The 16,544-nt window shown below is 44.6% G+C and overlaps 1 protein-coding gene across 1 annotated transcript; it reads left to right on the forward strand.

Annotated features, from left to right (window-relative positions):
* Positions 1 to 7: 7 nt before the first annotated feature.
* zfyve9b (zinc finger, FYVE domain containing 9b) lies at positions 8 to 16,321 on the forward strand (the record flags this gene model as incomplete). Its single annotated transcript, XM_083766648.1, has 16 exons — positions 8 to 71; positions 1,907 to 2,736; positions 2,908 to 3,007; positions 3,379 to 3,584; positions 4,253 to 4,376; positions 5,015 to 5,137; positions 5,446 to 5,601; positions 7,245 to 7,469; positions 7,566 to 7,648; positions 8,078 to 8,182; positions 8,807 to 8,957; positions 10,601 to 10,681; positions 11,018 to 11,180; positions 12,028 to 12,133; positions 14,721 to 14,900; positions 15,315 to 16,321. The coding sequence occupies 16 exons, from the start codon at positions 8 to 10 to the stop codon at positions 15,474 to 15,476; spliced, it is 2,859 nt and encodes a 952-aa protein (XP_083622774.1). The 3' UTR covers positions 15,477 to 16,321.
* Positions 16,322 to 16,544: the final 223 nt, after the last annotated feature.

The raw sequence follows: 16,544 nt of genomic DNA on the forward strand, positions 1-16,544 counted from the left end.
GATTAAAATGCTCAAGTTCTTCACTGCCCGGGATGGCGAGAACGAGAGTCTTTTGGGTGCAATAACGGAGGGTAAGACTGTAATTTTTTTCTATCAAGGAATTTTCATTCAGTCGTTATTGGTGTTATTGTCGGATTAATGTTCTATACCGCCTGTGTTTGTCAGAAAAAAACCCGCTGATTTAGCATTTTTTTGGTGGCGCTCGATAGCCCTACACCGAAACCTGTGTGTTTTCAACGCTCGGTATTGCATTTTTTATTATATAGCGAATGTTATATTTGGGAAAACATTCTGCTTGAATTCGCCTAGCGGGATATGGGGAGCAAATGTCGCATTGCTGTGTTCAATGGTCGCAAGCGGATTAAACATTTCCACGTGTGATGATAGCAGGCTAGATGCGTCACTGTCCCGCGAAACAAGCGCCCAGTCAGCTGTATGAGCGAGCTTCACTGCCGTGACATGTGTGCTCGGTAGCGGTAGCCCGCCAGCATGATTGGCAGAGCCAGAGACGATGTTTTTTTTTTTGTTTTTTTTTGCAAAGGACCTGCAATGCAGTTTATCCCGGATACTTTATCGGAGTTGTTGCTGTTGCCACATTCTTCTCTATTTCTGTTTTAACGAGTCAGTTGAGTTGTATACATCATTAGCCTATATGTCGTGGTGTGTTGAACTGTGACAGTGAACTATATGACGTACAGTAGCAGTAGGCAGCTGCACGTTTGTCTTTTTTGTGGGGTGGGGTGGGGGGGCAATTAGTTAGATCCTGTGCCATGACATTGATCATGATTCATGAATCACTGTGGGCTACTGGGCGAATGAAATTGAAATGGACTAGCTATTGTCTCAATGCTGCTCACTGTCGGTTATTTTCCGTTTTTTAAGCCTATGCTTTTCAGAAGGTGCTGACTGAGATAACTTGGCTGCAATCAAAACAAACCCTATTTGGTTAGAGCTTTTCTGAATCATTCTGAATAAACAGGCACATATAGGCTTTTATATAGCCCTATGTCAATTCATACACCATGAAGGTGCACAGTAATATATACATAGCCCTATACAGAAAATCAATGGTTTAATAGTATTGCCAGGCAATAAACCCTACGTCGCTATGTAGCTATACTGTACCCCAATATACCTCATCAATATGTCATATAAGCAAATATGCCTATGATAAACAGTACAATACAATCAGTTGTATGCTTCTACATAAATATACAACCGAAGATGACCATTATACACAGCACACAGCCATTGCGAACAGAAATCGATTTGTGCTTCTGTATTGAACACAGAATCATTCGAGTATTTTCTCCTGAGGGAAGCCTCATGGCGGTGGAGCTTATGGACTTGATTGCTGAATATTACAGATTTCAATGAAAATATTGATACAGAACCATTAACAGTTCTCTGCATAGCAGTAATGTATACCATTAATTTGCTAAATCATTTGAACATTGATGGTTCGATAAAGTACTGTTCGGTCCACACCAAACCAATCTGTAGCAGAACTATCTTTTTTCAGAGAGTAGCTGGCACCCTTTAGCAATGACGATATTCCACTATATAGTGTGACTCAGCTCACATGCACCTTTCAGGGACAAGAAGAGTGAGGTAATGGAGCTTCATGATGATTGAAATCTATTACCATAGTGATATAAAAGGGCCCAAGCTGTTAAGTGCCCATTATTACTCTAGGGAACCCATGTTTCTCTAACGAATGTGTTATAATTTATTTGTGTGTGTACTACATGCGTACATGTGTGCAATGCGTGTGAGTGAGTGGCACTGGTATGTTATGTGGCTTTTGTCTGTGTGTAGAGAGGGAATGTGCACTCAAGTGTGTCCTTTCGCATGCGATTGCCTGCGCCTGATATTTTATAATCATAACACACTCCCATATCACCAGATGAAGGGGACACTCCGTCTCTTATGGACACCAAGCACCAGTGGTTGAACAGACCCTGCCTCCTGGTGCTCAAAGATGGGGACGTCACTAAACCAGGTCTGGGCAGCTGTGCTCACATCAAACCAGAGTCCCCATCCAAAGCCCCCACAGATGGAACTGTCCAATGTCCCGAAGCGGGCCCCGTGGACCAGAAGACATTGGAACCTGCTCAGTCGTGGCAGCCTGTCAAAAAGAGCCCTGCAGCCCCGCAGCTGCAGATCCAATCTCAGAAGCTCCTCAAACACCTCGAGGAGGGCCATTGCACTGTGACCACCCTCTCCACGTGGGGAGAGAGGTGTTTCGGGGAGGACGGCAGTCCCCTGGTGCTGAGCCCTGCTGAAGCTGCATGGCCAGAAGAGGAGGAGGAGGAGGAGGAGAATAAAATGCCAAAGTCACTCCCGTCCAAGGAGGACTCCGTGATTGAGGAGAAGGAGGTGGAGGAAAGCGGGCTTGATCATCAGCAGGAGCACCTGGAGGAGACGTATGGGAGCTTGGGGGACAATGAGCTCCATGGCCAGGACAAATGTATCCCTGAGCCTAATGGACACCATGAGGCTAACGGAGAAGCAGCCAGTGGAGTAATGGGGGCTCACACCACAGCCTCTGATGAGCTACCTTCAGTAGATCCTGACAATGACTGTCCGGTTGGTATTCTGGCAAAGGAGCGAGCAAGTGTCCTTGGGGAGGTGGCCCCAGAGTGGGTGCCTGATGCTCAAGCACAAGTTTGCATGAAGTGTGAGGTCAAGTTTACTTTCACAAAGAGGAGACACCATTGCCGTGCTTGCGGGAAGGTGAGAAAATGGATGACACATTAGAAAGTAAATTGTATTAAGTTTAGAATTCTGGATTCTGATTTATATAATAACTGCTTCTTTACTTTTTTATGATATTCATTCAATCTCAAATTATATTTAACTGTGTGACTAACTGGGTGAATTGATGTGTGCCCATGTGTTGCCCAGGTTTTCTGTGCAGTTTGCTCTAATCTGAAGTTCCGACTCACGCACATGGATGGCAAGGAGGGACGTGTTTGTGTCTCCTGTCACTCAAGCCTTCTTAAAAGTGAGAATTAAACCCTTGTTAAAAGTGAGATAGGAGTCATTTCTTATATACAGAACTAATGGCCATTGATTATCAGGTGTTCCGAAAACATTTCATGCAAAAGACCCACAAATAGTCCTAATTAATGACATGCCCAAAATAGGTACACCAGGTTGTGAATTGTTAAACTAGCACAATATTACGAATTTAATTTAAATTTAAATCATATACTGCATTTTATTTATTTATTTATAATTTATTTGATCTTTTTTGTTTGCCAAATGCCAAATGCCCCCTCGGTGAACTTGACAGCCAGCCCGGCACTTTGAAAATCTGCATTGTATACAACATTTATATGACTTTGCTTGACGGTGACACTTTGTTCACTTCAGGGACACCTCCCAGAGGGAGGAGGAGGGTGTGGTTTGCTGACGACATTCTGTCCAATAAGCAGTCCGAGTCTGCACCGACTACACCAGTCAGAGAGCCCACTTTGTCACCACTCATGAGAAGACCCTGCCTGGGAGGACCATTGAGAAGCCCTGTCGGCTCACCGCAGATGAGGAGAGCCGTACGGCCAGGGGAAACCAACATCAATGTGAGATAATGATTCTAGCATCCATTTGACTGTGGACTGTGGAGAGAACATGGTTATCTCCATATTTAAACTTTTTGTTTTCTTTCATGAATGCCCAACTTTGTTATACTACTGTCAGTGTCACACAAAGGTAGCAAAAATAGCTGATCTTCACATTTTGAGCTAGAGCATCTATTTTCCATATATTTTTAATTTGATTCCTGAAGAGTAATGGCCTTTTCAGACGCCTCTTGCACGCCTGGAAATGAATTACTAGGCGTGTGCCTAGTAATTCATTTTAAATGAGAGGCGTGCATTTATTTTGGACGGGCAGAGAAGTTGAGGGGCGATTGCGCAAGCATATTTTCATTTGCGTGGTCCCGTGAAATTGTCACACTCGTGTTCGTTTCGTTTCGTGCACATGCCTGTGGGAGACTAGACCTGGATTGTGGTGAGCTTTTTCCCCCCCTACACCTACGTGTCCCGGGAGTCCCACGCCCCTCATGATCAGACCTGGAGCAGACCTGTCGTTGATCCAGGCTGCGTCACCCGCTCCCCGTCTGAAAGGACCTAAACCGTTTTGGACGGTGAGGTTTCCACCCGACACTGACTATACCAGTTATAATACCTAAATTCATGGCCATTCTCTCTCCCTTGTGCCCCTGCCTCCTCTCTCCTTTGTCATATAGGAGGCATGTGGTCCCTATGGTTGGGGGACTGCACCTATAGTGAGCAGCTACATCAGTAGCTCTGCCAACCTTATCCCCCTGGATGGCCTACCTCCAATCCTCACTTCAACCGGAGTGAAAGGAGGTACAGGCTCTGTTCATAATGTTATCACAACACAACGTACTGTACAGTCTGGGCTAATGGTTTCCCATTGAAGTGAGCTCAGAGACTCTGCAGCACAATGTTATCTTGCGACTTAAAGGTCATATCACCACTCATTACCTGGACACACTTAACTCTGCCCATCCTGGACAATAGTGTGCCTCTTGAACAAGGCATATGTGAGTCAGTGGTGTGTGTGTGTGTGTGTGTGTGTGTGTGTGTGTGTGTGTGTGTGTGTGTGTGTGTGTGTGTGTGTGTGTGTGTGCGCTAGTGCGTGCACAAGTATGTGTTCCCTCTCACACCTAGCTGCCACTGATCTCCATTGGCCATTATAGTTCAAAACAAAATTGTGCTACTGTGGGCAGTTCAATTAAGGTTAATTAACAACAGCAATGAATGCTAACTGATGTTAGATTCTGATGTTTAAAATCCGGCTCATCCAACAAATATTCAATAAATGATGCGTCCTTGAGCCAGATTTCTTACATAAAATGTTAATGAAGCTTGCTGGAGCAGATAGTGGTGAAAGTGAGAGGAGATGTAGGGAAGTGCCTGTGTTTGAAACAGAGGCTCTCCAGGCTATATATACTAGTATCTGTGTAACTGTGTGTTTTCCTCAGATTATACTGTGGAGGAAAGACCGTCTGAGGTGTTCCTCATTCAAGAGCTGGAGAGCGGCAGGCCCAAACCTCTGGTCTTTGTCCTCAATGCTAACCTGCTTGCCATGGTCAAACTGGTTAACTGTATGTGCATCTTCTTTATCTCAGCAGTCAGTAACTATTTTGTGTGGGTAAAACAGCTTGCACGTCATTGTTGCGTAGTCTCGCGTAGCCAGACAATCTGAGATCTCCGCTACCAATACATCTGGTGGAATCTAAATTCAATGTGGTTGCTAAAACTGTCCGAAACTGGCAGAAACAATTCGAAAACTTTAGAATTGTTTCCAAAGCAGGTTTGTAGGTTTGTTAGGGGCTGCTCCGGCCACTGTTCTAGCAATACATTAAATGTAGACTACACTGATTCATGAAGTTGTATGTCGGCTTCTGTGTAGACGTCAACAGGAAGTGCTGGTGTGTGACCTCGAAGGGCATGCATGCGGTAGGCCAGGTGGAGGTAGTGATACTGCTGCAGTGTTTGCCCGAAGAGAAGAGCTTCCCCAAAGACATCTTCAACCACTTCATTCAGCTGTACAGGGACGCTCTCACAGGTCAGCCATTGCACACTGCACACCAACATGCTAAACTTGTAGAGTGTGGTTCTTAGTATAATATCTGAGAGTCTTAATTAGGGTAAGTTTGTCTTTACTGTTCAACTTCACCAAACGGGACCTCAAAACATACTGAGTGGAGAGCAACACTGGATTTGGACACACACCCCCAGCCCAGCACTTAAAGGAACAGAGACTATACTTACACAATTAGCCAACAACAGCAACTATGCATGATTAATACACAACACCCCTTTACCCCAGTTAGACCCCAAAAGTCAATAGTCAAAAAACAGCAATCATGTGTAGAAAATACACAATACCCCTTTCCCCCAGTTAGACCCCAAAAGTCAGTACTCAAAACGTTTAGGACGCATAGTAACTCGTTTAGGGCGCTGTGGCACTGACGCTACTGGGGTACTGCCAACAGTTCCTGGTGGAGGTTCAGCAGCTGATGCTGCAGCTCCGATGGCCAACTCCCCAACTGGACTCCCTGTCTCCGGATGTTGACATGGACCATCCTCTTCACACTCTGGAGCTTGTTGAGGGCCTTCCGGGACGGCTGCTCCAGCCTCCCTCTGTGTTCGTCCACGCAGCTGATCCACATGTCGTCTGTGCCTTTGTCCGTCTGGAGTCTGAACAGTGTATGACAATGGCCCTGTGACCTCCTCTACTACTGCTGGCATCCATTTATCTCCTCTTGCTTTGTGCGCATCTGATTGTGAAAGTCCGGATGATTAATACACAACACTTAGGTTTAGCTCGCTGTTGGGATTTCACTCTTAGGCCATGAGGTACTATATACTCAATTGATCAAATAACATATTGTAACTCGGATTGCCAGAACATTAATTGTTACATGTTAGTGTTTCATGCTGTTGAGGACGGAAATGAAGGACAGCAAGGCAAGAGGTGATACACATAATACCCCAAGACTGTGTTTTAATGCAGATGACACAATCACACAGGTGAACAAAGACAGGAGCTATCAAACATAATACACAAGATAATGAGGACTGACTGGGGAACAAGACTATTCACAGGGGCGTGATTACAAATGAGCGACAGCTGGGGCAGACAGGAATATAGAACTAAGAATATAGTCAAATTGAAATACAATGGTTTAAAGGACCAGGCTAACCATGTACAGTATGTACAATACTACAGTATTAGACAGGATGCACATAGATACTGATACAGTGCTGTAGTAAAGTTTTTGCAAATGTTCTGAATCAGGGTTCGGGATTCTACAAAACATAACATCATTGTTGTTATAATGAAGATGAGATAGACCAATGCAAAAAAACATTTAATAGTTTCAAATTAGCATCCTTTACAGTGTTGAATAGGCTGTTGTTACGGGTTGGTACATGAGGAAGAGTTGTGTTGTCAAGTAGTCTACAGTGTGTTTGTGAGCTTAGACAAATGCTGTGTAAATTATGCACAATTAAAAGTATTAAACCTTTTTTCTTGCAAATTGTACACCGGTTACCTCATCTTTTTACTTTGGATATTTGCATTTTTGGGAAGCGTAGAATATTTTGTGTGAGCCACTATTTTGGTTCAAAATACTTAAACTACTATGTCCTGTAAGTAATAGTATACAGTCCTTAATAGGCCTGACATCCACTATGTTTCTCTAGGGAAGATTGTGAGCCACCTGACCCTGTCCCGCTTTGGCGGTTCCTTCCTGGGCAGTGATGAACATGCAGGCTTCCTCTATGTGTGCTCCACTCTCCAGTCCGTGCATGGCCTTCCTCTGCCCAGCCAGCCCTGTCTCTTTGGCCTGCTGGTCCATCGGGCAGAGATCGCCTGGGCCAAAGCCTTCCCCCTGCGCCTCATGCTACGACTGGGGGCTGAGTACCGATGTGAGTGTGTGTGTGTGTGTGTGTGTGTGTGTGTGCGTGCGTGCGTGCGTTCAGTATTGAATGTTATCTACTTGCCTTGTTCCTATCTCTCTACAGTCTACCCGTGTCCACTGTATAGCGTACGCTTTAGGAAGGCGCTGTTTGGAGAGACAGGACACACCATAATGAGACTGCTGGTGGTGAGGAATGCAGCTGTCCTTATAGTTCTAATTGTTCTCATCCATAATCATTAACATTTAAAACATCTTATCCAGAGAAACCTACAGCAAGTGCAACTGTAAAATGAGCTTCAATGTCGAGGTTGCCAACATTATGAGAAAACCAATAGTTAGGAATAGAAGTTTATAGGATAACCTCTGATCCTACAATGATTATCTTCTGAGTGGTTTTATGTTCTTCTGTTTTCAGTGTTAGTGAAGATACCATTTCTTTGACTATCTATTATTACATGCATTTTTAACAGATGTTTCTGTTCCAGTAGAATTCCCATCTGAGGGATAATATACAGTACAGTAGTTGAAAGTTGAATCTGTTTAAGAGAGATGGCAACAACATTAACAAACTGTCATCAGCTATGAGATGTTCCTCTCCTCTCATTCTGATTGCAGGACTTTAGAAATTACCGTTACAGTCTACCAATGGTGCCAGGACTCACTGTGGACCTGGAAGCTCAGAGGACATGCATAAAGATTCCAACAAATGGCTATAACGAGGTATGCTTTAATGGTACAATGCCATTAACAAGGTTTGATTGATTGATTGATTGATGTATTTATTAACAGTTTGCAGAATTACATTTCAAGCACAACTGAATACAAAAACTGTCAACTGTGAGTGGATGACCCAATAAAGCATTACACTTGTTTACGAGAGGGTCCACTTTGTTCAATTCACTTCTATATAGCCAAAAACAGGAAATCATAAAAACATATGCAGTGAGGGGGAAAAGGGGTGGGTGGGGGATTCAGATTTTACGGGGGCCAGTTTTGAATTGCAGCCGTCCGTAGGTGCCCTTTGAGAGCGGTTTTGAAAGAGTCAAGGGATTCGCATGTCTTAATGACTGTTGGTAGGGTGTTCCACATTTTGGTGGCATAGGAGCGAAATGAATTTAGTCCCTTGTTTGTGCCGAACAAGGGACTAAATTCATTTTGCAGGTATGGTGCAATGTAATGCCATTAACTTTATGTTTGTCTTGATGCTGCTGAGAGAGATGGTCAACTGAAGGTTGAATAAAAAACACTCAACCTTGAGAGGAGCTGGCACCGTCATTCTGTCGTCAGAGGATGCTCTCATTTTCATCGGTCATTGTTGTCCTCTGTCTGTCCACCTGTCCTTAGCTGATGAAGGCCTTGAACAAGTCCAACGAGCACGTGCTGGCGTTGGGAGCGTGCTTCAATGAGGCAGCAGACTCCCACCTCATCTGTGTTCAGGGAGAGGACGGCCAGTATCAGACCCAGGCTATCAGCATTCACAATCAGCCACGCAAAGGTCTGCACCGGTGGACGAGCACCTCATTAAACTGATTCAGTGACACAGCAGTTTGGGCTTCCCGTCACATACTGTAATCAAGCTAGTGGTAGAGGAAGTTCTTTCTTTAAGTATAAAAACGTGTGAACTTCTTGCAATCAATGAATGGAATTAGAAACAAGAGGGGAAATCCTGACAGGACTATCTTTTTCGCAGAGCGTGGAACCTGATGGGGCGGTTTTACCCTGCCGGCTACTACTAGTAGGGCAGTAGTAATAAGTAGTGGGGCATCCGCAAGGCGGGGCTTTCTCACATTCTAAAACAGCCAGAAAACCCCATTCTGGCAGCCAGCCTTGTTAGAGTCGTTAGTCATTTGACTCCCAACCCACACCTCCTGGTATTGAATCCCACTATTTTTCCAACAACCGCAGACCATCTTTTTGGACGATAAAGTACTTTAGGGTTAAGGTTAGGTTTAGGCATAGTGTTTGTTTCTGGTTTAAGGACTTCAGTGTTTTGTACCATACAATTGTATACATACACATACAGAACAAAGAATGTTTGCTTTCGCCATCTTTGTTGAAGAAGAGTCTGGGCAATTATGTTTTAGTTCCATTTATGCCAGTGTAAATTTTTAGTTGGCTAAGACCTGACTAAAGCTAAATAGTTTAAATAGCCTATGCAGGTCCAAAAGTTCAATGGTGTGTTCAAAGACTGAGTTTAAATCAGAATTTGCTACTAAAAGTAAAAGTTGTTAAAATACCTTTTACTATAATTACTAAAAGGTTTCTAGTCTCAATCTAGTAACCTCTGATGTTACTGGAGGTCAAATGTTTAAGGCGTGATTGCCTTTGAGGGGATTAAGCAACATCCACACCCATTAGTGGATGCTGATGGTCTGATTTTTATTTTTATTTTTGTGAGGTCACACTTGCATGTGGTCTAAATGAACACAGCGGAAGGCACCCCACTGGAACCACAATGACGGCCACATCAGCGCACATCCCATGCTCTGCGAAAAGCTAGTCCCAAATCCTGACGTATGTGTAATTCACCTCCTTGCCCGTCGCAATTATTTTTATATTTGTTTGAATACAAGCCCTGGAATGAGGTGAAATACAAGTCGGATAAGATGCTGTAATATCCCTTTCATACCACAGGGTGGCACTTTGTGTTATCATTTAAAGGTTTTATGACATTCATTTTCATTTATTTTTCTTTTTCTTTTTTCTTTTAGGTTTTATGACCTCAATTACACCCAAAAAACCTGAACTTTGAACATTCAGTGGATTTTCTGTGGTCTGAAGTTTTCTTTGGGTTTTTTGGGCCTTTTGAGCTACAATGAAAACAGGCAACACAGTGACATCTGCTGGCAAATCCCATTGACATATATGGGATTTGCAGTAAGTGATGTCACTTACTGCCGGCAAATCAGAGCACCTGTTTGAGCCAGAAAACCCCAGATCACAGAAAATCTGCTGAATGTTAAAAGTTCATGTTTTTTGGGTGCAATTGAGATTAGAAAACCTAAAAAAACAAGAACAATTCCAAAACCTTTTTTTTTATGTCACAATCCCTTTAATAGATATCACAATAATGATTTACTGCAATGATTGGTGGACTCAACTGTCTCAACTGTTTTTTTGTTTTGTTTTTGTTTTCAGTTACCGGCTCTTGCTTTTTTGTATTCAGTAGTGCCCTGAAAGCATCTGCAGGATACCTCGCCAAGTCCAGCATTGTGGAAGGTAGGACATACAAGTCTAAGTCATTCAAAAGGCAACCAATATCCCCACACATTTTACTCACCTCCAGGAATTCTGTAGTTTACATAAGTACGTTATGTGAAGCAAGTAAACACCCTCCTGAATAACACTTTATTTAGAGTGTCGATCTTTGTATTTGTGTGTGTGTGTGTGTGTGTGTGTGTGTGTGTGTGCGCGCGTGTGTGTGTGTGTGTGTCAATGTACAATTAAAAGGACTGCCTGTGTAGGAGCGTGTCCGTGTTTATGCGCATGAGAGTGTGTGCGTCCACGTTGCTGTCTGTGTGTGTGTTCCTCCTGTATCGATGTCCCTCTCCTCAGATGGGCTGATGGTGCAGATCACGGTGGAAACCATGGCGGAGCTCAGGCGGGCGCTACGTGAAATGAAGGACTTCACCGTGACCTGTGGACGGCTGGACCAGTCAGACAGCCAGGAGCAGGTCTTCATTCAGTGGGTGGAGGAAAAATGCACTGTGAACAGAGGGTGAGAAGAACCAGATGGCTCTGTAACCCAGAACCTTCCGAAACTTTCCAGAACCTGTGGAGTTCTGTGATGGTTTTTTTGTTTACGTTTCTGTTATAACCAAAACCCCTGAAGGGAAACATTTCGAAAGTAGTTCAGGTTCAAGTTCAGGTTCAGGGGTTACTGTTAAGTATTATGAGCAGGGCCCAAATTAGGTTCTGAGAACCTTATCTGAAACCGAGCTGTTGCATAATATGGAAACAAAACCAGAACCTGTTAAATACGTTTCACGGTTTGTTTAGTTTTATAGGCATTACACCACAGATTTGATCTGATTTATTATCTCTGGGACTTCCAGTCTACAACTGTAAAATCCATACTATCAATCATTTAGCTGGGGACTCCCTGGGACCCCACCATTAACTAGGATGTAGCCTTAAATGTCAAAACACTGATCTTTAATAGAAGCCAGAGCACTGAGACCAAACGAAAGAAGAGAATATAACCCGGAAGTGGCATAGCCTATTAATTTTGCATAAGGATTTGACTTTATGACTGCTGGTGGCAGGCACACAGTTGGGCTATCAAAAAGATAATACTACATCTGCCACCAGCAGGAGAGAATGTTTTGACAGAAACAGAAATGATCCATTCCGAAACAAAGCAGAGGGATGTGGCACATTGTCTAGTCTAGAGCTTTACCACCAGGACTTTATTTAGTGGACTTTGATTCAACCCACAAAGGATCTGAGACCTAAGGAAGGTCCTGAATAAAGTCCTAGTGGTAACTAACTGATAAAGCTGGAGAAAAGCAGGTAAAATGACAGTTGCATCGCACCAAATCTAACACCAGGTTTATGTCTCCCAGAGTTATCAGCCCAATCGATGGAAAATCCATGGAGTCCATCAGCAGTACCAAGATGTTCCAGAAGTCTGAATACAAAGAAAATGGGAAGCTCATACGATGGACTGAGGTAGATTAAACATCCACTAACAATTATATTTAACGTCAGAATTGTTCTTTTTCGACAGAGAAGTTATGCATGAATGAATCTGGCGCAAGCAGGTATTGCCATTCACATAATGTGCAATAAGTAATTGATGCAGGGGACAGAAAGACCTCACAAGGGGACAGTACTGAGCATACAATGTACACTGTGTACAATGTACACTAATCAATATTGGCCTCAAACCCACAGATCTCCATATATGGAGCTGACCTGTTATGACATTCCATATGTTGATCCTTCCCCATCCATCCTTCCTCTTCGAAGTTTCCCTTTTGACTGATACCTGTCCATTTAAACTCTAGACGGGCCTGCCCCAAAGTTGTTGACAGGCATGCAAACAGGCCAAAGGTGAAAAAGGTGACAGTGTGCGGGGCCAACGCTGTGCCGCGGGGAAAGCCGCGGCGCAAATCTTTTAAGCGTTTATCGGTACTAAACCCACTTTGGATGGGGGGGGGGGGGGGGGTCATGGGGGACAGTATATACTACACTGTACTGTACTAGCCCTCCTCCCCGGCCTGTGTGTCTGTGTGTTAGGCTGTGCAACAGTGACACTTGGTGGTGAACAAATGCTATAACGCTATGTTCGTGCTCGGACACAGCCAGGGACACAGCCAGGGACCCAGGGACACAGCCAGGGACAGACCCAATGACACAAGGACACAGCCAGGGACACAGGGACCCAGCCAGGGACAGACCCAGTGACACAGGGACACAGCCAGGGACAGACCCAGTGACACAGGGACAGCCAGGGACAGACCCAGTGACACAGGGACAGCCAGGGACAGACCCAGTGACACAGCCAGGGACAGACCCAGTGACACAGGGACAGCCAGGGACAGACCCAGTGACACAGGGACACAGCCAGGGACAGACCCAATGACACAGGGACAGCCAGGGACAGACCCAGTGACACAGGGACAGCCAGGGACAGACCCAATGACACAGGGACACAGCCAGGGACAGACCCAGTGACACAGGGACAGACCCAGTGACACAGCCAGGGACAGACCCAGTGACACAGGGACAGACCCAGTGACACAGCCAGGGACAGACCCAATGACACAGGGACAGCCAGGGACAGACCCAATGACACAGGGACAGACCCAATGACACAGGGACAGCCAGGGACAGACCCAATGACACAGGAACAGCCAGGGACAGACCCAGTGACACAGGGACAGCCAGGGACAGACCCAATGACACAGGGACAGACCCAGTGACACAGGGACAGCCAGGGACAGACCCAGTGACACAGGGACAGACCCAGTGACACAGCCAGGGACAGACCCAATGACACAGTGACACAGCCAGGGACAGACCCAATGACACAGGGACAGCCAGGAACAGACCCAGTGACACAGGGACAGCCAGGGACAGACCCAGTGACACAGGGACACAGCCAGGAACAGACCCAGTGACACAGGGACACCGCCAGGGACACAGGGACCCAGCCAGGGACAGACCCAGGGACACAGCCACACACACATACTGTAGCTGTCTATAGTGTGGTTGAGTGGCTGCACCACTCAAAAATGACAGATGATTATTTACTAAATCAGTACAAATCTAGTCAGTATTGAGCAAGATGTTAACGTTCATGTCCTGATAGTCATAGAACAATTAATTTACTCCAACAGGAGCACTAGCCCCTCCTATATTCAGTAGATTTGTGTCCTAAATGCCATTGACAATGAATGGAGAATAATTGTCATATATCGGATATTTTTGTCCTACACAACCCCACACATTCATTGTCACAAAAATGACAATGCATGGATGATGTATGATGATAAGAGTGACACTTCACACGGGTGTGATTTAAAAAGAAAACAGGTCCAGCACTCGCACTCCCATCTAAAAATCCCTTACAGTTACACTCTTCACATCATGTAAAATAGAAAATTATATTCACTATATCCATTTAGTATAAGCCCTGGGGGGGGGGGGGATGTAGGACTACCAGTTGTATGTATCAAGTGTTTTATTCATTTACTCACACGCACGCACACACACACACACACACACACACACGTGTGCACATGCTTTATTTATTTACTCGCACGCATGCATGCACACACGCGAGCACACAGACACACACACACAGCGAGAGAAACTGACGCCGGCGTGTCCACACCACAGACAGACCCCCCCCCCAACATTTTTTTAACGGATTTGCATGAATCACACAGGTCCTATATTTGGGATAAAAACGGCGATTTTCGCCGAAAAGCTACACTTTTGCATGTCTGTGTTGATCTGACCCCCCATTCCAAAGCGCCAGAGCTCGTCCAGCAGTCTGCTGTCACCCAGGCGGATGCGTTCTTGCCCTCAGGGGTCTTTACAGTACTATCTACACTAGTATACATGTATACATTCAGTATTCAACCACAGCATTTCTTCAGACAGGGAGGATCCAGTAGGTTTCACGGATGACAGTCCAACAGGGCTTTGGAAGAACACTAATACTGGAAGTGAATCCAAAACGGTTTCCTTACTTTGCATTTGTGCCTTCATTTGTGTGCACACATGCACATTAGCGTGTGTTGTCCAGGTCTTCTTTCTACAGAGGCTGGATCACGCCAAGGGAGTTGCAGCTGGCTCGGCTGAACACAATCGTTTGACAGAGCGGATAGCCCGGGCTTTTTGCCTGGCACTGTGCCCACATCTCAAGCTCCTGAAGGAGGACGGCATGGCTAAACTGGGCCTGCGGGTCACTTTTGACACCCAAGAGGTCAGCACGGTGCAAGATGTTGATTCAAACGATACGTTTGATTAGCTTATTATTATTTCTTTGGATCAGGGCCCACTTGAAAATCTTGAAAGTGTTCATGGCCCACCCATCTGGCCTGGGTAGGCCATGTGCATTTTCAGGACATATTTATTATAATGATCAATCCATTGAAGATGTTATGGTCGATGGAACCAATACTGTATACTTTAAGTTGCTGTTTATTGATATCACAATGAAAACACTTGACCATGATATTTGTTTTCATTGATGTTATATCATTTAAATCTGAAGTTGCTAATTATTTGGGGGCCCACTTGTTGGGAATCGCTGAGCTAGATGATGTAGGTTGAAATCTCCAGCGAGATGATGAAGATGCTGATCATTCTGTTTGTGATGTTGAATTTCTCATTTCAGGTGGGATATGTGGCCGGCAGCAATGGCCAGACCCTCCCAGCTCAGTACCTCAATGCCCTGGATAGCGTGTTGATCCCTGTCATCCACAGCAGGGGGCGCAAGAGAAACGAGGAGCCCATAGTCATGGAATTCATCTTCTACATCCTGGAGAACATTACCTAAAACACATTACTCAAAACTCATCTTCTCAGCCACTTCCTCCAGCACTTCCTCATCAGTGCTACAGCAGATTTCTGGTAGCAGAAAGAAAAAGCACTCATTCAAAGGGCAGACCATACTGCTTCCAGGTGAATGTGTTCATCTTATCCACATCTCTGGTTGAGAAACAGAAGAAACGGATCTAAACTCATCTAAAGTTCTCTCACGTCACCCTGCCATGGCTCCCACCCAGCAGCAGACAATCTGTGCAGATGCTATAGCCCATGATGAGCCATCAGATTGAGGTTCAGCGCTGCACTGTAGTGGCAGTTTCATGTAGCTTGATATCATTCACGTCACAACTGTTTTCAATACAAATACCCATATTTTGAGAATGCCTTTAAAGCTGGGAGCTGGATTCAGCCCACGCAAACCTTAAAAACAATGAGAAAAGAGAATGACTTGATGAAGTACCATACTACTAGACGTAGAAATGTAGCTATTTGATGCACACTGAATGAATGCCTAAGAATGTTTTCATATTGGATGCATTTGAATTCCTTGATTGCTTATGATATATAATCGTCACCCTGAAAGATTAAACGTATGAATCTGAGTTACGGACTCTAAATATTCAGGCCTATCCATCCATTCAAGTCATTTTCCATTTTGAACAGTCTTAAAGAAACAATTTACTGTTCAAAAGAATGACAGCATGTCCTGTCTTACAGCCTCAATGTTCAGCAGCAATTCCATACAGGTACAGTATACCATAAAAGTTTATGGTTGCAATATTGCTCTGAATAGACGGTTGTACAAATTGTACAATTTCTCAGGAAATGTCACTATTACACTTTAAATCACTGACTATAAATCATGCATTATCTACATGGATATGAAGTATACTATTTCACCTAGCAATGTTATGATTGATATGACTGTGAGGTTCAATAAACGTAACTTTGACCCTAACCAACCCTGAGCCATGCTCCCCCTCCCCTCCTTTCACCCAGGCCGATGGCTGTGTCGGGTGGGCGATGATTCGCTCTGAAGGGACGCTCAATCCGCAGCTCTTCCGATGCATCTCCTCAA

Source organism: Protomyctophum parallelum (genome assembly GCF_964188405.1).
Source record: "Protomyctophum parallelum genome assembly, chromosome: 6".
NCBI classification, from domain to species: domain Eukaryota; kingdom Metazoa; phylum Chordata; class Actinopteri; order Myctophiformes; family Myctophidae; genus Protomyctophum; species Protomyctophum parallelum.